The sequence below is a fragment of the Populus nigra genome, chromosome 7 (genome assembly GCF_951802175.1).
Source record: "Populus nigra chromosome 7, ddPopNigr1.1, whole genome shotgun sequence".
Lineage (NCBI taxonomy): Eukaryota > Viridiplantae > Streptophyta > Magnoliopsida > Malpighiales > Salicaceae > Populus > Populus nigra.
Genome location: NC_084858.1, coordinates 8,011,419 through 8,039,315, shown reverse-complemented (window position 1 = coordinate 8,039,315; position 27,897 = coordinate 8,011,419). Strand labels below are relative to the sequence as shown.

The 27,897-nt window shown below is 32.4% G+C and overlaps 1 protein-coding gene across 1 annotated transcript; it reads left to right on the top strand.

Annotated features, from left to right (window-relative positions):
- The first annotated feature begins 10,652 nt into the window (after window positions 1-10,652).
- On the top strand, window positions 10,653-15,254 carry LOC133699078 (uncharacterized). Its single transcript, XM_062122215.1, has 8 exons — window positions 10,653-11,047; window positions 11,141-11,276; window positions 11,460-11,529; window positions 11,687-11,780; window positions 12,716-12,929; window positions 13,727-13,868; window positions 14,338-14,508; window positions 14,867-15,254. The coding sequence occupies exons 1-8, from the start codon at window positions 10,732-10,734 to the stop codon at window positions 15,056-15,058; spliced, it is 1,335 nt and encodes a 444-aa protein (XP_061978199.1). The 5' UTR covers window positions 10,653-10,731; the 3' UTR covers window positions 15,059-15,254.
- Window positions 15,255-27,897: the final 12,643 nt, after the last annotated feature.

The following is a 27,897-nucleotide window of genomic DNA, read 5'->3' as shown; positions in this document are numbered from 1 at the left end:
GTTTATTCGCCCATGCTTCGCCGTGACCAGATTAATTTTTAAAATATGTAAAGATAATGTCAAGAGCGTGAAAAGTTTTCTGACATTGTCATTAAACATGTTCCAGTGGGTAAATTTTAAAACCGTATGTAATAGCTTTTTGTTTAATTCAAGTTTCCAGACAAACCACGCAAGAGCTGGTTCAATTTAAATTAATTAATTTATTAATCTAAAAATAATTTAAATAACTAGTAAACAACGAGAGATTGGGTCAACTCTAGTCCTTTTGTTACCCGGGTCATAAACTCTATTGGGTTTAATAATTTATTTTATAATTTTTTTTAATTATATAATAAAAATAGATAATTATAAAATTAAACATCAACCCTAAAATAGATATTTATTTGAGATTATGATAACTCTATAGAAAACAAACAAAAATAATTCATGCAAACTATTTCATAACTAATCTAATATTGAAGGAAGAAATAAAAAAAATAATTAAAAAAATAAAGGACCAAAAATAAATAAATAAACATATCTGGTTGGTGGGTAAACCCGTCAAACATTTGAATCGAGTAACCTAGGCTAGCATGTCAAACCCATAAACCAGGTTATGGATTCCATTAGAATTATAATTTGTTTTTTTTAACTATATCTTATTTAATTATATAGTAAAGAAAATAGACAATTGCAAAATCGAACACAAACCCAATACTGAAACTTTTTTTTTTTGAGATTGCGATAACCTTATAAAAAAACAAAACAAAACCAATTATGAAACTGAATTCTCAATTAATCCAATATCTATAGATGAAATTGAAAAGAAAAAAAGTTAAACTCGCTAGACCCGCAAACCATGTCAACTAGCTGACATGACCAAAAGATTGATGTCTTTTCTCAAGTGCAGAAGTGTCGAAGTAATAAATAACCCGGCAAGACCGGGGTCGAACCACAGGGAGGTTAATTGTATAAATTATAAACAACAATAATACAATAACAACAACAACAACAACAACAACAACAATAATAATAATAATAATACTAGTAGTAGTAGTAATAGTAGTAATAATAATACCAATAATACTATTAATAATGATAATAATAAAGATGATGAAGAAGAAGTTGATGAGAACTTTGAGATGAAAGATTAACGTAAGGATTAAACAATGATAACAACAAATGTCAAGGTTAGAGGATCCACTAATGGTATTTCAAACAAGTATAGTATAAACTCTTATTATTCAATTGAAAACCACACACAAGGAGGTTCCAATCAGATTATAAATTGTTAACATGATTACATTAGTTATCTTCTTCGAATAATGCTAATACTTGTAAATATTGTCAGACATTCATGATTATAACTTATGTTAACAATAAATCAAGTTCCTTTCATAGCTCAGGTGTCGGTTATATCATACAGTATGGGCCATGAAAGTGCCAAGTATTTGTTGTACCAAGTGTTATACAACATAAATCTAGATTAACCATTTAAGAAGCAAAGTATTAAAAGTGAACAAGATAACAAATACAAAGTGAACAAATCAAATATTAAACGTGAACAAGATAACAAATCAAGTTCCTTTCATAGCTCAGGTGTCGGTTATATCATACAGTATGGGCTATGAAAGTGTCAAGTATTTGTTGTACCAAGTGTTATACAACATAAATCTAGATTAACCATTTAACAAGCAAAGTATTAAAAGTGAACAAGATAACAAATACAAAGCATGTTGGTATCCAACATTAAGGTCTATGTTAAGTTTATATTATACTTATTCTTACACCATTAGTGTACCTTTTTCACCTTGACATAATTAACTTAGCTACACATAATGAAAGAAAGAAACATAAACAAACAAGATAAGAACATAAATGAGAAAGAAGTTAACTAAGTAAAGAAAAGGAAATGAAAGGCATAAACAAGAGATTAATATAAACAAAACTTAAGTATTACAAAAGAAAGAGCAAGAGCATGATCTTGATCTAAACACCAAGATGCCTAAATACATGGCAAATGCCTCCTTTTATAGGCCAAAATTCAGAACTATTGATTTGTTGACTAATTGATAAATGGGTGGCCACATCTTGACTTGGTGACAATTCTTATCTTCTTTTCTGCCAAAACAGTCATTGATAACATCATAATTTGAACAGACTTCAATCATGAAAGTTCTAGAAAATTGTCTCATATTTCCAGGGTAAAAATTTGAGATCATTTGGACTTCTAGAACTCGAGATATGGGCTGAACACTGAATAGTATCTGGGCTGCAGGACAGATTCGGACTTCTTCGTTGTTGCTACAATTTAGACTTGAAAACGGCCTTGTTAAATCTTGGGCTCCCATGAAAGTTGTAGGCCTATGTCTTACCTTTCCATCCATATAAAGTAGACCTAAATTCGAGATCTACAGCTCTAGATATGACCCGATTACCAAACAATGTTCCAGTTTTGACTGCACCAACATCTCTTTTCTAAGTTTGGCCATCTCTTTGTCCTTTCAATTTCAGTACTTCAACTCATCAATCAATTTTTTCATTTATGTGATAGGCTTGTATTTAAGATGAACATTTACCATAAATTAAAGGTATCTTATTTTATTAGATATGTTATTATAAAACATGCTTTAGTTAAGGAGTTATTGATACTTCAAGTGCAAAATGATGATATAAAACCTTGATAAAAATGTACTTTTTAGTACTAATCACTAGCCAAACTTATGAACAGGTCCATGGACTTTATAAAGTTTACTAACATGGCTTTTTTAAAAGAGAAACTATTTTTTGAACTATATGAGAAAAAATAGACAATAACAAATTCAAGTTCAATTAAAAAGAAAAAAACACCTTACCAAACTCATAAATCGGGACAACTTGGGTCACTTTGGTAAATCTACTAACAGCTTTAACCCTATAAAAAGACAAAATAAAAAGAAATATCAAATAAAAAAAATGGTAGAAAACAAAGTTATAAATGGCTATGAATTAAAAGACTAATAAGTTAGCCAATACCAAATTAACTAAAAAGGAAAAAAGGGAGGCTAAATCTCTTAAGCATAATAATCTGAGGGATTAAAAAAAAAATTAACCGTCTCTTAAAAGGAAGCTGACATAATAAAAAAGAGAAAAAACTTTCATCTTTTTCAACTTCTCCTAAACCTTCTTCCACAAATTAGCCATGTATGTCAACTTTCAACCCATAAAAAGAAAAACAATAAGTGAGGTGAATTATAAACCTTGAGAGAAATACATGAGCTGCAAAAAATAAAAAAGAGAGAAGACTTGTTAGAGTAAGTTAAAAGAAAAATAAGAGAAGTAAAAAGGAACGGAAGAAGCAAAACAATGAGGAGGTGTCCAAAGAAAATAAAAAAAACTCAAGTTAAAAGGACATTAGACATCTTCAAAGCAAATTTTGTAAGAAAACTTCAAAAAATTTAGATTTTCTTAATTAGGGTTATTAAACCAATTTAAAGGAAATGAAAAAATGGCATGATTAGATGAAATAGAAAGGGAATAACCTAGATATATAACATTATTATCCAAAAATAATTAAGATTTAAGAGTGAAATTAAGCTTCACTCATACGACCAAAAGGATGAGAATGAAGAGAAAGGTTATTCAATGTGTGTTTATGCATATAAATGATCATTTAATCTCTTTTCCATCCTTTTGATGATTTTTAGTAGCCAAGAAACTCACCACAATCTCAAGTTTTTTTATTGCCTTTGAATATGCTTACTTGTGTTGTTTGAATTGAAATATGTATAACAAATTCTACCATGTTAATGTGGATAGGAATTTGATGATATTGAATTGAAAAACACAAAAAAAAAATGATTGTTGAATTAAGGCCTATATTCAGCCATAATAAGGAAGTATAAAAGAAACAATATAATTCATGATTAAACATGATATATGTTTCAACCACTTTTTAAGGGGATAACAAACATTATAAGCCTAGACGTCCTTAACCTCTGAGTGTGAGAGAGAGCAACCTTTGTAAAGAAAGGCAGCGATGATATCCTCAATTCTCTTAATAATAGAGTAATGAAAAATAAACATGAAGGACCAATATACCTGGATATAGAAGAGAATGAATTTGATTAGTTGAAGACGCCCAATATAAATAAGAGAAGCCAAGGTCCACAACTTGACCCTGAAGAAAATCTATTCCACTAAAGGCATGCAATCAGTGTGTCAGCCTAGTAGATATCAATTGGACGCCTATATACCTGATTGGTAGGGAACCTCGTCTGAAACCTAAAAGAGTATGCAAAGAGGTCTCAAGCTCATCATCAACTTCTGATAAGAAGACATGACTCTTCTCTGGATTTGTAACAAGTCCTGACAACCTTGCAAAATCATCCAAAGCCCTCCTTATAATCTTGATCGAATCGATATTTGCCCGATAGAAAATCATAACATCATCTACAAAGCACAAGTGAGTAATTGCAGTCCTCTAACACCACCACTAATATCTAAACCTCGAGTTTTCAAAAGTGTTTTTGAGTATGCATCCTAAACCCCTTATAGACAAAACAAAAAAGTAAGGAGATAAAGGAACACCTTTCCAAAGGCCCCTAAAAGATGGGAAGAAACCATAACTCTTCCCCTTCATAACTATGAAGAAAAAAGTTGTAGATATGCACACCTTAATCCATCTAACCATGGCATCAAGGACTTCTATAACCCTTAAACCTTAAGGATAAATTCCCAAATAACCATATCAAAAGCTTTTCTTATGTCTGTTTTCAAAAAACATCTAGGCATAAGATTAATTAGGTGATAGTTATACATAAGCTCCCGATTCAAAAAGATAGAATCTGATATTTGCCTACTTAAAATAAAGGCAATTTAAGTAGGACCAATAACATTTGAAAAAAATTCCTTTAACCTACTTACAATGACTTTAGATATGTATTTGTGCATCACGTTACAACATGAGATAGGTCTAAAGTCATTCATAGCGGTAAGTGCCTCAATCTTAGAAACCAAATCAATCCTAGTAACATCAACACACCTAGGTAGAGTAATCAAAGAAGTACCTTATAGTAGTAATTGAGTCTTTACCAATAATGCCTTAACTTCTTTTAAAGAATAAAGAGGTATAGCTATTTAGACTGGGTCTTATCATCCAGGATGAAAAATTAGGTTTTCATGCGAAAATAAAGCTTTCTTGATCTTATTAGCTGTGATGCATGATTCTAAAAGGAAGGAGTAATGTCAAGAGGAATCCTACTAGAAAAGAAATAGAAAGCATCCTTTAAAGTGATGGTCGAGTGTATGGAAAGTAGCCTTAGAAGTAATAGATTACCAACTGACCGAGACTATGTTGATCCTGAACCCGAGATCCTATCTCATCCGTTAACTAAAGGATTATATTCCTAACTTGTCTATAAAGGAATGATTTGTGGAAGAAAAAGTGTTTTCATCTCCAAAGTCTAACTACTAAATCCGATATTTCTGTTTGTAAAAAACTTCATCATCTTTACTTAACTAAAAGAACTCCCCAACAAGCTCTCTATTTGCCTGCTGATACTCATCAAACTAAGAAAAATCATCAAGAAGAGTCTATTCTAAAGCCTATTTGGTCTTTTCCTTAACTACATGACTAAAGATGTGACTAATGTTTAGGTAATGCAAAACCTTTAACTTAGGCTTTAGCAATCTAAGTATCTTGGTAAGCTTTATACATAAGGTTACCATCTACAAAGAGTTTGCTAAGTATCCACTACTAAACCCAAGAAATCACCTTTGATAGCCCATAGATTCAAGAACTTAAAGGATGCTTTTAGCTTGGAAAGAGGACCAACGGAGTGAACAACCATAACATTGTGATATGAAGAGTCTTTAGGCAAGAATTTAGAACAAGTAATTAGCCAAGTAAAGAACCAACATGAGTTACCAAAGATCCAATTTAGCTTCTCAAGAATAATACCCCTATTATGTTGACCATTATGCGAAGTGTATCTCAAGAATGAATAAAGAATTCTAACCAGTTCTGCTGTGCCTAGACAAAATTGCCAAAATAATCCATATGACCATGTCAAGTAGCATCATCCTCACACTTATCAGTAGAACTCAACATAGCATTAAAGTCTTATAAAGGAAGCCATGATATAGATTGAGATGTGGTAGCTCGATATCTCAGGTAATCCCAAAGGTCCTGATAACCCAGAGGTGTATTAAGGCCATACACAAAAGTGATAACACAAGAGCACTCATCAATCAAGCTAAATGCCTCACTGTTTATCCAATGTGGAGAAGAATGCAAGCAAACAACATTATATACCATTGAATCCCATCCAACTAGAATATGGCAATTAATATTAACCGAGACATTAGAAAAAAGCTATCATGAAGAAGGACTTATAGCTACCTCAACCCCATATGATTAATTTTAATCTTAGTCTCAAGTATGCCTAGTAAGCTAAGATTATGATTATTAACCTAATCATTTACTACCTTTTGTTTTGATGAGCCATTAAAACCCTGAATATTCCAACTTTCTATATTATATATAGATATAGGAAATAAGATATCTAAACATAAAGGAAAATAATCAGAGGGCTTTAAGCCCTTTTTATGCTTTTTTTCATACTTTGTCTAGTTTTATGAGTGTTATAAGGATTATGCTTACTTGTTTCACTTGGTTGAGAAGGTGCCGAGGTAAAATCTGAAGAACCCTTGATCGGTGGTCAAGTGTTAGCTTCACTATTTCTAGTGAAGGTACATGTTTGTTCTCCAAACATATTTTGATTCTAGTGAGTAGATGTTGGTTCTTCATAAAAGATAATATGTTATGATTCAAATTAGCTTCCGAAACCCATCATCATTTAACCTATCCATCTCAACATCAGTAGGTTTGGTTACTTCAATAATGATATGCGGCTTTAACCAGTCAACCGGTTCCTTTGATGTCTTAATCGGTTGATCGTTTCTAATGATAGTAGCTCTTAGGGCCTTTGTTGTGTTCAATTAGTCGTTTGGTTACTGGCAAGTCTGAACCGGTTGATTGGTTCCACCTGATCTGTCTTTTTAGGTTACTGATTTTGCTGCAACAACAGAAATTAAAAAGGATGTAACCCCTTCAACAATTATAATTGGTAAGCTACAAACTTGTAAAGCATCCCCCTATTTTTTTTTTATCTTGAGCATATCTTTCACCGATAAGGTTGGGGCTTTAACTGATGTCTTGTATGAGTGATCAAAAACTTTGCAAATCTTATAAACTCCTAGCTTCCATTCGTAATCAATTGTAACTATGATAGGCTCTGTAAATAACTTGCATCGTAGTTGAAAAACATGGACTATTGGTGGGTAATAAAGCATCCAATTCATCTCATACTTTAACATAGTCAAGCTGAGTGCTACTAAGTATTTATTTATCACAAGTCAATGGTCTCCTCACCATACTCGGAACCATGCCTAGACCTGTTTCATTTTAAAGTGGAAAAGGTAGAACCTAGAGGCAAACCTATACAAGCACCTTCAAGATTTTGTTCTTGTCAAGAACAAAATATAGGTGTCATGGTTAAAGGATAAGGAATTCCCCGTCAAACATCCATGGTCCCTTCTCTATAACCGAGTTAGCATCATCCTCACTCTTGAAATAAAACATCAAGAAACCTTATTGTGTTGTCATTACACTCTCAAGGCCATAGTTCTTCCATACTTGAAAAGCAATAGAATTGACAGCATGGTAGGGCATCTTATAACCCGGGAAGAAACCCACCAGACATCGGTTCAATTTTGACGCATTTTCATCAATGACATTATTTGAAATGTCCAAGATGGTACCGATCTTTTATCATGGAAAAGAGGTTATCTTGGCATGGGTTGTAGAGTTGGAGACCTTCATTCTATCAGCTCATGTAGTGTTAGGGGCAGGTTTATAGTTGGCGGTGTTCTTGTGAGCCAAAGTGGCAACTAGTCGACTGTTTTCTAGGTTTGTAAAACTAGTCTAGTTCTTGAGTTACTAGTAGTCATGTCTGGGCAGTGATTCCAAAGATATAATACTTTCAATACAATAAAAATTAGACAAACTCCAACGGTCCAGGTCGGGGTAAGCAAGTATAACATAACATATAAAAAAATCAGAGTAACCCAACAGTTAGATCAATTGTGATCTATAAAGCAACAACCTGACTTGAAAACTAATGGCGACCAGTCCGAGAAGAAAAACATTTTGCAAAGTTGTAAGAATTTGATCTCGACCATTCAAAACCAAGAGGACATCCTAGAGAACCTCTCTTAAAAAAACTGGAGCAGATCCAACAACGAATATGGATAAAACAAGCCAACGACTATGGCTACCCCAAATTTAGTTTTTCAAGAAATATTACGATGACAATATCTTCCAAATGGTACCAAATAAACTAAACCTGTTTAGTCAGTTTTTAGTGTAGGGTGTGGCACTCAACATATTTGAAAATGAGTGAAATCTAATAGTGGTCGAAGGAGTTATGGCTCCGACAGCTCCATCTCTCTCTAGTCTCCCTTTCACATCTTCTCTCTTTAGCGAAACCCTCTTTTAAAAAAAAAAGTGCAAATTGAGGGTTAACCCAACATAATCAAACATAAAAAAATAACAAAAAAAAAAGGATAAAAAATAAGAATACATCAATTTAGAAAAAGGAAAAAAAAACAAAGCAAACAAGTGAATCTTTTAAATATGGTTTAATCTCTAAAAGTCACAACTCATAAAATCTTTGACTCGGATTCAATCAATAAGCCTAATTTTCAATCAATTTAACTTCAAAGAATGAGATCGGTAAAAATATTTTTTAAAAAAAAACCCTGTAAAAGAAACAAAGATAATAAGGATAAAATTTGATAGAAAAAACCTAATGAGGATGCAATTTAAAAAAATTTAAAAAGATCCCAAATAAGATATACATCGATTAAAAAAATAAGGATCAAATTTTAAGAATAAAAAAGCAAAAAAAATTGATAGATTGAAAAAATCATAGGGAGTGAAATTAAAAAAATTTATACTTTGATATATTATTTATAGATTAAAAAATAATATGGGGGTGAAATTGAAAAGTATTTATAATTTTATAGCTTATTCTAAAATAAAAAATAGTAATCAAAAGTATAGGGATCAAATGTCAAGGGAGAAAAAAATTAAAGGGGTTGTTTTGAGATTTCATAGGGGCTGATGCAAAACTTGAGAAGGAGAGAGAGAATAAGAAGAAGAAAAATGGTTGTTAGTGGCAAACCTTGTGAATCTTGAAAAACATGTTGTACCACTTTGTAGAGGATATTAATATGTGGCTGAATAACCCCACACGCGCCGCCTGAATGCCACGAGGGTTATCCTCAACCTAACATGTGCGTAATATATTTAATAAATGTAATTTACAATAATGCTCCTCAGTACATTTGAAAATCACAATAAAAACAATATAAAATAAAAAAAAACCCTTAGGTGAGTGTTCAATTGATTTTGTCTTTATATGCATTAAAATAATTACACTATTTAAACAAAATTGAAAATACAAAAATGTTCTTGAGTGGTAGACATCAGATTATTTAATTCCAAGATTAAATAAATAATTTTACTGTATATTTAAAAATAAAATTACCAAACTAATTTTATACATAAAAAATAATTATAATATAGTAAAAAAACTACCTTCTCCTCCGATGCTAAAATCGAAGTTTTAATGACAATATACTAATTACACTATTATAATAAATAGTATCTTGTAGCAGAATGAGTGTGTTTGGTATTGCGGTAGCTGTTGTGGTTGTGGTTTTAAAAAAGTTGTTTTATAAAAAGTACTTTTTGTTGAGGTTGGTTTGAAAAAATAGATGTTTGGTTAAAACTGTGTTTGAAATTGAGGTTTAAAAAAAAGTAGTTTAATGTGTTTGGTTAAGAATGTTTTTGAAATTGAGGTTATAAAATAATTTTTTTAAAAATATATTAATATTGATGGTTTTAAATTTAAATATTGTAAAAATAATTACTCTTATTACATCATGAAAAAAATAATACTTTATATAAAATATTTTTTATTATTTCATTAAACTATTTATAATTCCATTACGTCCAAAATTCATCCGATAAGAACTACAGTTTTCATAACTTTTTGAGCGTGTAATAAAATTAGATAAAATATTATCCGATATAAAATTGATATTACTGTGCGCGTAAATTTAATTCACTCTATACAAGTTTTTTGAAAAAAAAATATTGTTCACATCGCGAATGAATTTAATTCTCTAAACTAGTTTTTTTTAAAAAAATTTAATACAATAACACACTTAAAAAAAAAAAACATGAACAGTGCGTGAATTGCACTGTTCACGTGAACAGTGCAATTCACTTGTAAACAGCAGTGAATTGCATTGTCTGCAGGTTTTTACAGTGCATGCAAAGCAGGTTTTCGTTGCTTCTTCTTTCCAGCGTTTTAAACGCAAAAAATATGTGGACCCCATGCACAGTAAAGAACAATTAATTATTTATCAAATGATTAAAAACTATGTTTTAAATAAAACACAACCTCGTAGACAAACAGCCTCTAACTGTCCTTCGTGATGGTTGAACCATAATTTGGAATTTTGGATAAAATTAAACTAATGACCTGGCAGAGAAACCAACACATCAAGCTGCCTAATCAGCAGTCTTTAATCCAATCCTTACAACCTAGTACAAAGTCCAAAGCGCAAACTCACTCTCCTCATTTCACTCTCTTCTAAAATTGCAAAATTTTGTTTTTTGTTTTTTTGTCAATTCAAGACATGGGTATCTCTCATCTGATCCAAAGATCAATCACCAAGAAACTCCTCTTTTTGAAACCATTAAATATTCTACCTTCTTCTTGGTTTCTGGCTGATACTACTGCTAAGTCTTTGCATCATAGTGGTGGTTTTAATGGTGCCAAGATCAATTCTCTTGATGGTAATGACACTACAAAGATTTCAAAGAGCTCATATCATGTAAGCTCAGGTGGGTTTATGCGTGGAACTGTTTTTTGGGAGCCCAATAAGCCACTTACCATGGAAGAGTTTCATATTCCTCGTCCTAAAGCTGGAGAAGTACTTATTAAGACCAAAGGTGATTATTTGATCAGTTGATTTCTTATTTATGGTATTTTTTTTGCGTATACATTTGGTTTTCGGTGCTAATGTTAATCTTTTACGGTTGTAGCTTGTGGGGTTTGTCATTCTGATCTTCATGTAATAAAGGGTGAAATTCCATTTGCTAGTCCTTGTGCTATTGGTCACGAGATCACCGGGGAAGTTGTGGAACATGCGGAGCTCACAGATAGAAAAATTGTTGAAAGGTACATGGATTAGATATGTAAATAGTATCAAGTGAAATGAAGTCTGCTTTCTTAATGATTTTGTGTGATTCTTTTGGAATTATTTGAAAAGGATTGTATATTTTACGTGGAAATGGGTTCTTTATCATGCAGGGAGATGTAGTAATGCGAATTATGAATTTTTTTCCTTTTTTGTTTTCTCAGATTTCCAGTTGGTTCTCATGTTGTTGGAGCTTTTATCATGCCTTGTGGTAACTGTTTCTACTGTTCGAAGGTGAGATTACTTTGAGATGTAATGTTATAGTTGCGTGTATAGCTTCATTTTTTTATCGTTATTTGATGTCATAACAAGGGCTATTGGAAAGTAGCAAAAACGTATAAAATTTGGCTAAGAAGATACTGATATGATAAATTTCTGAGTTGGGAATCAGGGCCATGATGATTTATGTGAGGATTTTTTCGCTTATAATCGAGCAAAAGGAACTCTTTACGATGGTGAAACTCGACTATTCCTCCGTAACAGTGGTAATGAACTTTTGTTTTAATTTTACGTTCTTTTCATTAAAGTTCCCAAATTGTCATTTTTCTTGAAAGGAAAAGCTTGCAACTTGTTGTAATGCTCCCAATACAACTTTCACATCCCCTACGATATGCAAACTCAACAATTAAGTCATCATTTAGTTTATGCCGAGGAAACATTTTTTGCCCTTTTGATAAGTAAAATATACGTTCCATTCATTCAAGCTCAAGATTATTGGGCATCAAAGTGATTTAGGACTGGGGCAGGAACAGAGATAGAAGATTGTTGAATTCTCTATAGGAGATAGAAACTGAATAAAAGGGAGAAAACCCTAAACTCAATTAAAACATGTTAGTATCTGCACATCTATTTTTACTAGTCTACTGTACCACTGGTTCAATGAACCTAGATATTGTGATAGCGGGTGACCCATTTTTTATCACTGTGTAGTTAGCTGCAATTGAGTGGTAGACAGTATAATTTTAATGTTCATGCAGTGCTTATTCATTTTCAATCTAATTAAATGTTAGTATTTTTAATTGAGATTCTGTGATTCCATGCATCACTTGCATTTGGCACATTGCTGGTCTATACTCTGTTATACAAACTTGGTCATAATTTCTTAGGATGATTATATATTCGCATGAGATTGACACTCTCTCTATATCCCTCTCAAAGACAGACAGACAGACAGACACACACACACACACTGATACATGTATTTTTATGTGTGAGTTTGGATTAACTGGATCAGCACTTATGCACCTCTGTGGTAGCACACTCTTGTATTTCTGGTATTAATAATTTTCTTATTTCTCTATTGCCATATAAATTTGTCTTGTTGAGATTCTCTTTTAAGGCCTTTGGGGAAGAATCTCTCTATTGCTTTTGGAATATAATCATTATTATTGGATCACTAAATAAATGTTATATCATGTAGGAAAGCCAGTTTTCATGTATAGCATGGGAGGCCTTGCTGAATACTGTGTTGTTCCAGCACATGCATTGACGATATTACCAGACTCGTTGCCATATGCTGAGTCTGCAATTTTAGGGTGTGCGGTATTCACTGCTTATGGTGCTATGGCTCATGCAGCTGAAGTGCGTCCTGGGGATTCTGTTGCTGTGATTGGAGTTGGGGGTGTAGGGTCAAGGTAACAGAAAATGTTTTATATTGATTAGATAGCTTTCAGTACCACATACATTGCGTCCACATTTTACATGTTTGTGTATGCACATTCATTCATTACATAGAGAGACATGCATACATATATTATAGGTCCCATATTTTCACTCATGTGTGTCACATGTGTGGATTTCTGCATTTATAAATGTGATAAAGTGTGGCAGAAGACATAACTAACAATGAAAAAGATGCTACCAACCAACTTGCAGAGTCATTTGATGTTAGTGGCAAGCAGCTTGTGACCTATCATAAAGCCATATGTCAGCTAATTTTATTCCAGTTGTTCAAGGAAGGAACAATGTGCAAAATCAGTTCATAGTGACGGCCTATAAATCTTTACATGCACACTTTAAAACTTCTCATACAACATAAAGTTGTTTGTTTTGTTTATTTGTTTTATATTTTGGGTCCCAAAAAAGGGTTGCATTGGCCTTTCCTGAACAGTGCTTGTAGTTACACACACACAATTCTACACTTCTAGATTGTAACTTTCATGAAGAGACAAACAATGCAAGATCCCCAAGTTAATGGCATGTAGGGGGGGCTCAATATGTGACTTTGCTCATCTAACAAGTGAACCCATGAAAATGAATAACATAGCATCACCATGTCAATTAAGAATAAAACATCAGCAGAGATTCAAACCGTTGATGTAAATCTGAAAGATTTCTTTTGTCAAAATTGAAGCCATGGTCACTCATGGTGCTATGCTACTCTATCTTAGTGAACTCCTGCATAACAAATGACTAAGACAAAATGCTTCAGTTGTTTGCAGATAGCAAGGGCATTTGGTGCCTCTGATATTATTGCCGTGGATGTTCAGGATGAAAAACTTCAGAAAGCTAAGACATTTGGTGCCACCGCCACTATAAATTCAACAAAAGAAGATCCTATCAAAAGGATTAAGGTGTGTATCATATCCTTTAGTTTTTAGTTGCTGAATGAGTTGCCAAAGTTCCCAGCTCATGATGAAAGTGCCATTTGCCAAAGCTTTTTTGCAGTTTTAGTGGTGAGTAAAAAGATATAAAGTGAGTGAGGGAGCTCATGTATCCATGGAGGGAACTTGATCTCCAGTTCAGCGTCTTCCCCAGTTTATTTTTCTTCCCAATTTTTGTGCCATGAATGTGACATGAAATAGCCTCGGGCTCTAAAAGAATGGAAAGTTCAGAACTTTTTATGTTTTCTTCGTAAGCCCAATGGACTGTTTAGTTTGATTTGCTTTGAACCAGCCATAATTTTTGTTTGCATTTTTACCTTTGCCAAATTGTGGTGTTCAAGTATTTTTCAAGAACTCAGTCTTCTGATTGTGTTGCGCTTCCGGTCATGCATTGTAAATAGATTGAAATTAAATTATGATATTTGCTTCTTTTTTCCAGGAAATAACTGGAGGAAGAGGTGTGGACATTGCTGTGGAAGCCTTGGGCAAACCACTGACATTTTCGCAGTGCACACAGAGTGTTAGAGATGGAGGAAAAGCTGTGATGATTGGACTTTCACAGGCTGGTGCTGTAGGGGAGATAGATATCAATCATATGGTCCGTCGAAAGGTGTGTATTTACGGAAAAGTATCATATTTCCACCCATGAATTTTTGGTTTCGCTACAATGTCTCACAGGAAAACTTTTTCAATAAAACCATTTCATTTCTGTCAATGTACATATGCTTTTAATTTGGTTTTTCCCTATTAAGATGGATGAAGGAAAATGTTCTGCAAGTAGAATAGAATGTTAATTTAGTTAATCTGTGGTACTTAGCAGCATGTATGATTCTGAAAGGTGTCCTTCACTCATTTTATCTGGAATTTCTGTTTTTAAATATTTAGCGATCTTGAGTATAGTTTCCAGCTGGTTTGCTGCAAGGTCCCGTATGGAAAAACTTTTGACTCCCTTTTAACCCATGGAACAGATTCAAATTATTGGTTCTTATGGAGGAAGGGCAAGACAGGATCTTCCCAAATTGGTCAAGCTTGCAGAATCAGGTATATTCAACCTTACTGATGCTGTTACAAGGAAATATGGTTTTGAGGAGGCAAGCAAAGCATTCCAGGACCTTAACCAGGGAAAAATTCTGAGTCGAGCTGTGGTTGAGATAATGTAGTTGTTTTCTTTCACTTATGTGCCAATTGCACAACTAGAATAAGAGGCTTCTATATATTGAGAATCTATTTAGCAATTGTAAATCATAAATCTTGACAGCTTCAGTCACTGGAATGCTGTAGCTCTTTTGCTTGCTGTCATGCCACAAGCCTCATTCAGTCACATCTTCAATATAATCTATGTTGTGTTCAGTTTTAGTGGGCATTCATCACGGCTGGAAAAAACTGTGATTCCCTCTGTAATGTTCTCTCTTTTGAAGCGCATCTGAGAGTATGGATTGATAGTCATTCTTGGGTACCATGAAACTTTAAGTACATGAAAGTGTTACCTAAAATTTACCATAAGTGTGACAGAAAAAAGTAGAAAAGACTGTATTCTTAACGTACAAGACTGTACTGTGCATTTAGTTCTTACCAAATGCTTCTTGAGTACAGTCATGAAATCAGATTCTATTGCATTTGCCAAGATGGTCGGATCTTCGTTCTTAATTCTCGTAATACCCTGCGAACTCCTCCTCATTGGCTCAAAAGATACCAAGAAGTAATAAATTTAATGCATTCTAGAGAAATACTTTTAAAATATCAAGTCATCAATATCATACTAAAAAGAAAAAGAAACAATAGTATATTAAATATTTATTATTGTTTTGTTGTGGATACAAGCCTTATATTAGAAAAGAAACAATAGTATATTAAATATTTATTATTGTTTTGTTGTGGATACAAGCCTTATATTAGAAAGTGCTCATCGGGATAGTTGTTTATGTGATGACAACAAAAGAGGTTGCATGCAGCGCTTGAGCAACAACCAAGAAAGCAAACCAAACCAAATATCATGAAATAAGTATATGTAAGTAATTAATTAAAAATTCATTCTAAAAAAAGCTAAATTTAACAAAGAATAATAAATAAAAAGACTCAAGATAACTTGTGTTATTTTTAAAATTAGTGCTGACTTGGTCTTGTAATAATCACTCCAAAGATTTTTGCAATTTATTATGAACTATAACATGAATAAGTTGGATAGTACATTGCTGTAATTGCTTAACATACTTAAAAATATTGAAGGAGCCCACAAGAAAGAAAAATGTCTTGTTCTCCTAATTCATTCTTTTTAGAATGCCTAAGAAGAAGAACAAGAATAATAAGGGTTTTGTATCTAAATTAAATAAGCCTACTAAGGACATCAAGAAAAACAAGAGTACTTATTATCACTGTGGGAAATATAGCTATTAGAGGAGGAATTGCAAGGAGTATCTTGCAATTATGAAGGCTAAGAAACTTATTAAAGTTTCTACTTCAGGTATGTTTATAATTGAAAACTATCTTTCTACTTCACATGGTAGTTCTTGGGTATTGGATACCAGATGTGATTTTACATTTGGAATAATATACAGGAACTAAAGAAAAATAATAGACTATATAAAGGCAAAATGGACCTACGAGTTAGAAATAGAGCAAGGGTTGTTGCATTACCTTTAGGAATTTATTATTTTACTTTGCAAAGTGGACCTATACTAGAACTTGATATTTGTTATTTTGTTCTAGTACTTTCTAGAAACATTATATTCATTTCTAACTTAACTTTGAATGGATTTAAATTTATTATTGAGGAAAAATATTGTTTTTTATTTATAATAATGATGTTTTTTTTTTTATAGATATGATGATTATACAAATTGTTTGTATATATTTGATTTTGAAATGCCCAAGTTCATTATAAATAATAAGAAGAATATATTAGATAATCAATATCTTTCAAATTTATGACATTGTAGACTAGGTCATATTAATGAAATGAGAATCACTAAGTTACATAAAGAAAGATATTTTAATCCTTTTGCTTATGAATCATATGAAACTTATAAAACTTGTTTATTAGGTAAGATGACCAAAACACATTTTACTGGAAAGAGTGAAAGGTCTAAAGAATTGTTAGGTCTAATACATATAAATGAATATGGACCAATGACAATTCATGCTATAAATGGATATCCTTATTTCATTATATTTTTTTATGACCATTCTAGAAATGTTTATGTATATTTAATGAAACACATGTTTAAATCATTTGAAAGGTTCAAAGAATTCAGAATTGAAGTTGAAAAACAAATTAGAAAGAGTATCAAAATACTTCGATCGGATCGAAGTGGTGAATACTTGAGCCAATTATTTCAAGATTATCTAAAAGATAATGAGATTCTCTCACAATGGATACCTCCTGGAATACCATAACTTAATGGAGTTCTAAAAGAAGAAATCGTACTCTATTGGATATGGTACAATCCATGATGAGCTATGCAAATCTTTTACCTTATTTATGAGGCTATACCCTACAAACTGTTGATTACCTTTTAAATAAGATTCCATTAAAATCTATTGATAAGACTCTATATAAGATATGGAATGGTAAAAAACCAAACCTATCATACTTAAAGATTTGAGGATGCAACGTTTATATGAAGCGTATAATATCTTAAAAGCTATGAGTTAAGTCAGATAATTGTAGGTTTGTAGGATATTCAAAAGAATCTGTTGGATATTATTTCTACCATCTTATTAGGCAAAAGGTGTTTGTCTCAAAATATGCTTTCTTTTTAGAGAAAGAATTTATTTTTGAAAGGAGTAGTATGAGAAAATGGAACTTAATAAAATTAAAAACCACAAACTGACATCCAAATGAACTAGAGCCTAAGGCTATAACATTTGATGTTCACCCTGAAACTCAAGAAACACAAGAACTTTATAGGTCTAGTAGGACACATCATACATAATTGAGTTATCAACTTCTTGTGGAAGTTGATGATAACGAGTTACTCATACTTGATAAGCCAACAAACTATATGGAAACAATATATAAGATTGATTCTAAAAAATGGCTTGAAGTCATGATATTGAAATGGATTCCATGAACATCAACCAGGTATGGACTTTGGTTGATCTACCTGAAGGGGTAAAACCCATTGGATGTAAGTGGGTTTTTAAGAGAAAGACTATTATGGATGACAATGTATAAATATACAAAGCTAGACTAGTTGCCATAGGTTATAGATAAAAACAAGGAGTTGACCTTGATGAAACCTTTTTGTTGGTAACTATGTTAAAATCCATAAGAATTTTGCTTATTATAGTTGCATACCATGATTATAAGATTTGACAAATGGATGTCAAAACTACATTCTTGAATTAGAATCTTTATGAAGATGTGTATATGACACAACCTAAAGGTTTTGAATTTAAGAATTTTACCAACAGAGTATGCAAGCTACAAAAATCTATTTATGGACTTAAGCAAGCTTCGAGGAGTTGGAATATTTATTTTGATGAGATAATCATACATTTTTATTTCATAAAAAATATGGATGAACCTTGTGTTTATAAAAAAAAAGTTAGTGGGAGTGGAATCATTTTCTTAATATTATATGTAGATGACATATTATTGATAGGAAATGACATTCCTTTACTCCAATTAGTAAAGATCTAATTGTCCAAGAATTTCTCCATGAAAGATATGGGACAAGCAACCTATATATTGGGAATAAAGATCTATAAAGTTAGATCTAGAAGGTTGCTTGGATTGTCTTAATCCACGTATATAGACAATATGCTAAAAATGTTTATCATGAAAGAATCCAATAGAGGATACTTACTTACTTTGCAAGCAATACATCTCTTTAAAGATATGTGTCCTAGGACACCAATTGAGAGAGATAGGACATAAAAGATTCCCCATACTTTAACTATAGGATCCATTATGTATGCAATGCTATATACAAGACTAGTTGTATCTTATGCTTTGAGCATAATGAGTAGATATGAATCTAATCCAGGTGAGAGTCACTGAAAGATAGTTAAAAATATTCTTAAGTACTTAAGAAGAACTAAGAATGTTTTTCTGGTCTACGGAGGAAATGAACTAAAAGTTCATGGTTTTTCATATGCTAGTTTTCAATCAAATATTGATAACAATAAATTTCAATCAAGATATGTTTTTACTTCAAATGGTGTTGTTCTTAGTTGGAAGAGTTCCAACTAAAAGACCACGACTAATTCTACAACTGAAGTTGAATACATCTTTGTGTCTAAGGCTATAAAAAAGGTTGTTTGGATCAAGAAGTTTATCATTAAATTAGATGTGGTTCCTAACACTGTTGATCCAGTAGCCTTGTACTATGATAATAATGGAGCCATTGCACAAGCAAAGAAAACAAGGTCTAATCAAAGATCCAAACATGTACTTAGAAGATTTCATTTAATTAGAGACTTTGAGTAGTAAGTTTTGTAAAGATAAACAAAACTGAACTTCTAAAACTGATCTTCTCAAATCTTGGTTGATCTAAAACTTTATCTTTATAGCAATCCCTTTCAACCAGAAACCAATTATCAAAACTATGTACAACTCGATTATTCTTATATCATAATCTGGCGATCCTCTAAATTTTATCTTTGATTGGGTTAACTTGAAATCTCATCTAGTGATTCCCTTTAACCAGAACCTAAAAAATATTCTATGTGTGGTTGGGTTAACATGAAATCTCATCTGGTGATTCCCTTTAATCAGAACCTAAAAAATATTCTGTGTGTGGTTGGGTTAACCTGAGATCCCATCTGGCGATCCCCTTTAGCCAGAATCAAAACTTTATGTGTAGCTTGGTCAACCTGAAATTCCATCTAGTGACTCCCTTTAACCAAAGCTAAAACCTGTGTGTGGTTGGGTTAACTTAAGATCCTATCTAGCGATCCTCTTTAACTAGAACCAACACTCTATATGCATCTAGTCAACCTGAAATCCCTTTAACCACAACTAAACTCTATGTATGAAAAAATGTGAAGCTTTTTCAAGAATTATCATTGTAATAGGTGACTTACCAAAAAAAAATATGAAAAACGATCTTATTATAATGGGTGACCTACCCAGGTGGAAAATGGTCTCATTGTTATAGGTAACCTACTCAGATGGAAAAATGTGAAGCTTTTTCAAGAATTGTCATTGTAATGGGTGACCTACCCAGAAAAAAAAAATAAAAAACGAACTCATTGTAATGGGTGACCTACCCAAGTGGAAAATGAAAAGGTGGTCTTATTGTAATGGGTGACTTGCTTATATGAAAAATATGGAATATGGTCTCATTGTAATGGGTAACCTACCTAACTAGAAAATATGAAAAATTATTTCATTGTAATGGGTGACCTACCCAGGTGAAAAATGAAAAGGTGGTTTTATTGTAATGGGTGACTTGCCCAAATGGAAAATGTGAAAAACGATCTCATTGTAATGGATGACTTACCTAGTTGGAAAATATGAAAAATTGTTTCATTGTAATGGGTGATCTACCCAGATGAAAAATAAGTGAAAACGGTTTTATTGTAATGGGTGACCTACCCAGATGGAAAATAAAAAAGTAGTCTCATTGTAATGGGTGACCTACCCGAGTGGATGATAAGTGAAGAGTGGTCTCATTATTATAGGTGACCTACCCAGATGGAAAAAAAATATGAAAAAGTGATTTCATTGTAATGAGTGACCTATCCAGGTGGAAAATAAGTATGAAGTGGTCTCATTGTAATAGGTGACCTACCCAAGAAAAATGTGAAAAGCAGTCTCATTGTAATGGGTGACCTACCCAAATAAAAAATAAAAAATGGTCTCATTGTAATGGGTAACCTACCTAGATGAAAAAAAATAAAAAATTGAAGAATGATCTCATTGTTATGGATGACCTACCTAAATAGAAACAAATGTGAAAAAGAGGTCTCATTATAATGGGTGACCTACCCAAATAGAAAATAAAAAATGGTCTCATTGTAATGGGTGACCTACCTAGATGGAAAAAAATAAAAAATTGAAGAATGATCTCATTGTTATGGATGACCTACCCAAATGGAAACAAATGTGAAAAAGAGGTCTCATTATAATGGGTGACCTACCTAGAGGAAGATGGTCTCATTGTAATGAGTGATCTACCCAAATAAAAGATGGTCTCATTGTAATGGGTGACCTACGCAGATGAAAAATGTGAAGTTTTGAAAGTGGCAACATGATAGGGCTCAAAGGGAGATGAGGGCTCAAAGACGCACTTAAAAAGAGGTAGGGTTAGAAAACATATTACCTGAAAGATAAGGGCTCAAAGATGCACTTGAAAAGAGGTAGGGTTAGAAAATACACTACCTAAGAGGTGAGGGCTTAAAGGCGCACTTGAAAAGAGATGAGAGCTCAAACATGCACTTAAAAGGAAGTGAGGGCTCAAAGACGCACTCGAAAGGAGGTAGGGTTAGAAAACGCTCTACACAAGAGATAATGGTGAAACACAAATCTGTCAATGTTTAAAGCAATGTATTGTTATCAATATGCATGTATACTTACCTGAGAAATATGGTGAAACACCGATCTATCAGTGTTGAAAGCAATGCATTATGATTAATATGAATGTATACTTACCTGAGAAATATAGGTTCCCTTGTCTTTATAAAGTCTTCCTCTTCTCAAAAGTTTGAGTCTTGGTAGTAAACTTCGATAGCCTTTTCACTCTTGCTTACTCAAGTCATATTTTGTGATCTTGACCTCTAGGAAGGGCTTGATATCACCATACTTCTTTGTCCTCCAACTTTTATCTCAAGGGTCACCAGCTCTGCCTTACATTTCATTTTCTTAAAAAGAAAATCATAGAGTCAGTCCTACCGTATGTTTTTGGATTGCCCTCACTTGATCATGCCACTAAACGTTCAATTTGGGTTTTTTTTTTATGAAGCTATGTGAAGGTAGGTTTGGTTTTTTTTTTACAAGGAGTTGTTTTCATGTGAAATTTTTGGAAATTCAAAGTGATTCCAGACACAAATATCATTTTGACATCGGTGTAAAACAAACTAGTTCTGAAGAAGTTCAAGTGATTCCTATGGATAAGGTTTCAGAAGTGATGAAAAAAATTTGTTTTGCTTTTAGTGAAAATGTGCAGTGATGTTTTGTTGGTAAAATTGGTTCAAGATTCAATCTAAGAGTTTTAAAGAACCAGTCTTCAAAACATTCATTTTATTTGCATGAATAATAGAGTTTGTTTCACGTGGGAAAGCATTGCCTATCAATCCAAATTGCTTGCCTTTGATAAAAAAAAAGGCTTGATTTGGCACGTAATGTAGACTTGGGCTCTTGGTTATAAAGAAAATGATATTTGTAGACTTAAAAGGTGTTTAAAGGATTTCAAGACTAAGGATCACTAGTGCTTGTTTCTTGACCTTTTGTCATTTGAATTTATCTCCAAAATGATTTATCGTGCCCCCTAGTGTCGGGCTTAGGCTTTTTGTTTGTTTTTTTTCTTTCTTTACTTGGTTGAGCATCATCATATCAATTATTTTGGAAAGCTCAAATCTTTTGGACCTTTTGGATTTTTCTTCATCCTTCCTAACTTTGTTTGGGCACATTTAATCATTAAGAATTTTCTTTCATGTCCCCCAATGTTGTTTGGGCACTTTCAATCGTTGAGGTTTCTTGTATATCTCTTGCACTTTCCCTTAGTATGGGGTGTAATCCTAACCAAGATAATTTATCTTAAGAAAAACATTAGGCTCAAATGGGGACTATACAAGGATTATCAAAGAAGGTCTTTCCTCATTTCAAACGTATGCACTTAGGATTGGTGAGCATTTCTTTCATGCGAGTATGCAAAATAATTAAAAGGTTAAGTCAAATAAATTATGATTTTCTTAATATTTAAAGAATTATAACATGTTGCTAGATATTGTACTTGATTTTCAAATATAAATCAATCAATTATTGAATTGATAATAGATTGAATTGTGTGATTTATTTAATCTTATTTTATTTAGGATTATAGTTTATATTTGGGCCAACTTATTAGTAAACTAATGGGTCATATACATAATCATCTCATTTTATTTTATTTAAGATTATAAGTTATATTTGAGCTAACTTATTAGTAAACTAATGGGTCATACACATAAAAACCATTGGTGAAAAATTAAAATGGAATGATTCTAAATAAATTTTAGAAATGGAGGAATATAATGTAATTAATATAAGGAGTTATAATTCTAAATCTAGAAAAATCAAGTAGAGACTTGATTGAATAAATTTATAATCTAAAATAATATATATGATATTATTTAAGAGGCAAGTTGGTATTTTATCATTTATAGGATATTTTTTAGGTTTCCCAATAAATAGAATGTTATGTCTTTTATTTCTTATGAAAAAAGAGAATGTTAAGAAAAGTATATTATGTAAATACCTAAAACACAAACGAAAAAAAAAAAACTAGCACTTTAAGGTATAACAATTACTTTCTCCTAAAAGGTTTTATGAGATTTCTCTAGGGTGATTTGTGTGAATTACCATTAGAGACCAGTCACTTGAACAACTTGTAGTTTGCGATAATCTAGCCTTAAAGCAAATATTTAAAGCCAAAAAGAACATCTGATCTTTAGGTATTCTTTGCATAAACTCTAAATAACTCTACATCTATCTAATGAGATCCTTGAGTCTCTTGAAAAATTTTAAATTTACTATTTTTGCTATGTATATGTCTTTTAGGAAACCTAACAGTAACATCCTTTCAAACTCAAGTGAACAAGTTCCTACAAATGTCTAACAGATTGATCTACCTCAGCTAAACTTTTATAGTCTTCAAGTATACTCTTAAGGCTAAAGAGCCCTTGGAAGTTCGGTGTTATAGAAAATTTAGAATAACTAAGATTGAGGATTTTCAGCTTCTCGAGAGATTGTCAATTAGGAGTGAGGAAAATAAGGGAAAAATAACAATGAAAAGGAAAAAGTTGTTTAAGAAATTTAAGTTGCATTAGAAATAATTATGTGGGGGCATTCTATATATTTAGTACCTTCAAAATTTTTATGTTATTGCACTATGTGTTAATAATGACTAGATTCTCCAAGTGAAAATTAGATGGTAAGGATTTCAAAGAGCATTCATGCTAAGAAAACCATATTATCTCTTTAGGGAGATGTTTATAGCATCTAATGAGACAAACTCCATTGATTTGGAGTAAATCACCCACACTGAATGCTCTTTCGCTCCTTTTCTTGATGCCAATTGTTTCATTCTATATTGAGCTTGCCTAAGACTTTTTTTTAGTATATCAAACATGTCTTCCCTCTTAGTTAGCAATTTATCCACTACTTCAACATTGCAATCCTTATGGAAATAAGGAATATGTAAAGGTGGTGTCTGACTGTACGAAACTTTATAAGGAGTAACCTTTATAGAAGTGTGGTAGTTAGTATTATACCACCATTTTGTTAATGGTAATCACCTTAACCACTGACTTGGATTGCTTCCAATCATGCATCTCAAATAGTTTTCCAAACAATTGTTAACAACTTTGGTCCGTCCATCAGTTTGTAGGTGGTAGGCCATAGAATAGTGCAATTAAACTCCTTGATAGACAAAGATTTTCTTCTAAAACTAACTTAGAAACACAGTGTCTCTATAACTTACTATTGTTGTAGGGAGACCATGTAGTTTGTAGACATGATCCATAAATGCAATAGACATTGTAGTGACAAAATATGGGTGGGAAAGAGCCATACAATGAGAGTACTTGCTGAACTTGTCCACAACCATAAAAATAATCTCATTTCTATTAGATCTTGGTAAACCTTCTATGAAATCTATATTGATATATGTGAAAGGAGCTTAAGGGATGGGAAATAGTTGTATTAGACCAGGTGGTAATACATTTTCTGATTTGTTCTTCTAGAAAACCGAGCTTTCTCTCACACATTGTCTTACTTATCTTTGCAATCATTTCCAGTATAATAAGTCTCTCATCTTTTTAGTAGTTATAGTAATACTAAAATATCCTCCCATTGCAATATCATGATATATTGAAATGAGCTTTTTTTTTACAAATCAGGATCATTACCCACAATAATTTTTCCTTTCTTGTTCGGATGAATGTTCACCCACTTATAATATGAGTGAGAAGTAGGATTCTTTTGTATATCTCTTATGATACTTTATACAACTTCATTTTGTTCCCAAGATTTTTGTGTTTCCTCTATGATGCTTGTAGAAACATTAGACACCACCATAACAAATATTTCATAAATAGCAGTCCTTGATAAAACATTTACTGCCATATTCTTCTTTCCTTTTCGATATTCAATTTCGTAATAAAAAACCAACAATTTAGCTAACCATAGGTTTGAGAAGGGTGGAATGTCTTATATTCTGAGAGATATTTGAGACTAACATGGTCAGTATGGATTTTGAACTTCCTGCCCCATAAATAGTGTCTCCACTTGACTACTGCATATAGAATAGTTAACATTTCCCTCTTATAAATGGATAAATCATGTTGTCTTTGCCCCCAATGACTTGCTAATATAGGACAAGGGATGACTTTCTTGTATTAATACAGCACTAACTCCTACTTTAGAAGCATTTGTCTCAATTATAAACTGCTTGTTGAAGTCTGGTAAAGCAAGAACAAAAAGTCTGGTCATGGTTTTTTTCAACAAATTAAAATCATCTTCTACTTCTAAATTCCATTCATAACTACCTTTCCTTAGAAATTGAGTCAAAGGTTTGCAAATAGACTCATACCCTCTAACAAACTTTTTGTAGTAACCAATAAGACCCAAGAAGCCATGCAATTGCTTGACAATCTTTGGTTTTGGCCAATCTAACACTGCTTTGATCTTTTATGGATCTATAAAAACCCCTTCTCTAGTAATAATATGCCCCAGGTATTCCACTTTATCACTGCTAAATATTCATTTGCTTTTTTTTCCCCCACCAATTCATATGTTCTTAGAAATTTAAAACATTGTTCTTAGGTGTTCCAAGTGTTCAGCCCTTGAGTGATAGTAAATCAAGATGTCATCAAAGAAAAAAAACACAAACGTTTTAAGATGAGGTCTCGAGAAGTCATTCAAACTTTATAATGTAATTGGGGTATTGGTTAGCCTAAAAGCCATGACTAAGAACTCATAGTGACCATTATGAGTTCTGAAAGTTATCTTCAATACATCCTCTGAAGCCATTTTTATATGGTGGTAGCTAGACTTGAGATCAATCATGGAGAACAACTAAGTTCCTGCCAATTCCTCTACTAGTTCATCAATTAAAGGTGTTAGGAGTTTATCCTCAATTATTAGTTTGTTGAGAGCTCTATAATTCATATATTGTCTTTATGAATTGTCTTTCTTCTTAACCAGGACAACAGAAGATGCAAAAGGGCTAAACTAGGCTAGATTATTCTAGACTCCATCATCTTAGTAATCATTTTTTCCACAATGTCCTTTTATAATCCATAATACCTATAGGGTCTTGAATTGATAGGTTGGGCTCCTTTTTTAAGAGGTATAACATGGTTATGTATCCTTGGAGATGGCAACCCATATGTTTCCCTGAACATATCATTATAACATTCAAGTAGGTTATCCAAGGTAGCGTCTCCTATTATCTAAGGTGTTAAGGTGGTGGCCATCACTTGCAAGTCAATCTTAACACAATCAATGAGTCTCAGGTTACATAGACTAATATAAGATAATTATGAGTGACTTTCCAACACATAATTGAAATGTCCAAATTTCACAAACTGTACTTGGCTAGGATTATCTCTTTTAGTAAAATGTTTTGAAATTGTCAAGTAAAAAAAATCTATAATTAGTTAGTTACTATATCACCCAATGTGGATAACCATTATACCCCTAACACCATATTACAATTGCTTAGTTCTACCACAAATACACTAGCTTCAAAATGCACACCATGCATCCTCCATTTAAAATTCTTGTATATTGTTGTGCAAGTTATAGACCCTTCAATGGTTGTTTTAACTAATCAAGTCTTAATAGTGACAAGATAACATTGTAATTTATTAGCAATATTTTGGTTAATGAAGTTGTGTGTACTCCTAAAATCAATCATGATAAATATAGGAAATTTGTTTTCCTTGTTTGTGACCCTCAGAGTATGAAAACCAATAGTTTCTTCTAAAGCATTGATGGATACATGAGGAGTAACAACTTTAGCATTCAACTCCACTTTTTTATTTTCACATTTATTAATATCTTATTTATCATCAATAAGGCAAATGAAATATAGTCTTTTGTTTCTGTATTTATGGCCAACGACAAACCTTTCATCACACTAGAAACATAAGCCTTTTGTCCTCCCATCTTCCAATTCTTTATTTCTTCGTGGCCTAATAGGTTTCACAAATGGTTTGGTAATGTAGTTTTGGTTGGGAGTAGGTAGTATGCCATTTTATGGATGTTTTGGAGTGTTATTGTATGTCAATGTTGAAGGGTTTCTATAATTGGATTGAGAGGGGTTCATTTTTGTGTGGTTGAGTTGATTTTGGGAATGGGTTCTGAAGAGTTTTGGTGGCCACGACAATAGCAAAGGGTATTTTCTTGTATTCTAGATAAATTATAAGCTTGTTTTAGGGTTTTTGGTTCAAACATTTTTACTAGGTTTTTTTATCTCAACTTCCAGCCCTCCTATAAAGAATACTAGAGTTTGTTTCTCATAAATTCCAACCCTATTCCAAAGTATATCAAAATCTTGTATCTAAGACTCCAAAGTTCCCACTTGTCTCATATCTAATCTATTAGCTTCTCCAACGGTTCCGTTTGACCTCTAAATCTAGCACATAGTGCCTCCACGTAGTCATTCTAAGTTATTTCCTGGTTACAATTACTTCTCATTAGATTTTGGTGCCAGTACAAAGCCATATATCCAGGTTATATGAAGCCAATTTCAGCTTCTCAAACTCTTCTATCACTTCCACCTCAAAATATTTACTGTATCTATAAAGCCACATATGTATATCTTTTCCTTCAAAACTTGGGAAGTCTCGT

Coding starts and splice junctions, on each gene's coding strand:
- LOC133699078 (XM_062122215.1), top strand. CDS start 10,732: ATGGGTATCTCTCATCTGATCCAAAGATCAATCACCAAGAAACTCCTC. Junction 11,048..11,140: donor AGTACTTATTAAGACCAAAG/GTGATTATTTGA, acceptor TTACGGTTGTAG/CTTGTGGGGTTTGTCATTCT. Junction 11,277..11,459: donor GATAGAAAAATTGTTGAAAG/GTACATGGATTA, acceptor TTGTTTTCTCAG/ATTTCCAGTTGGTTCTCATG.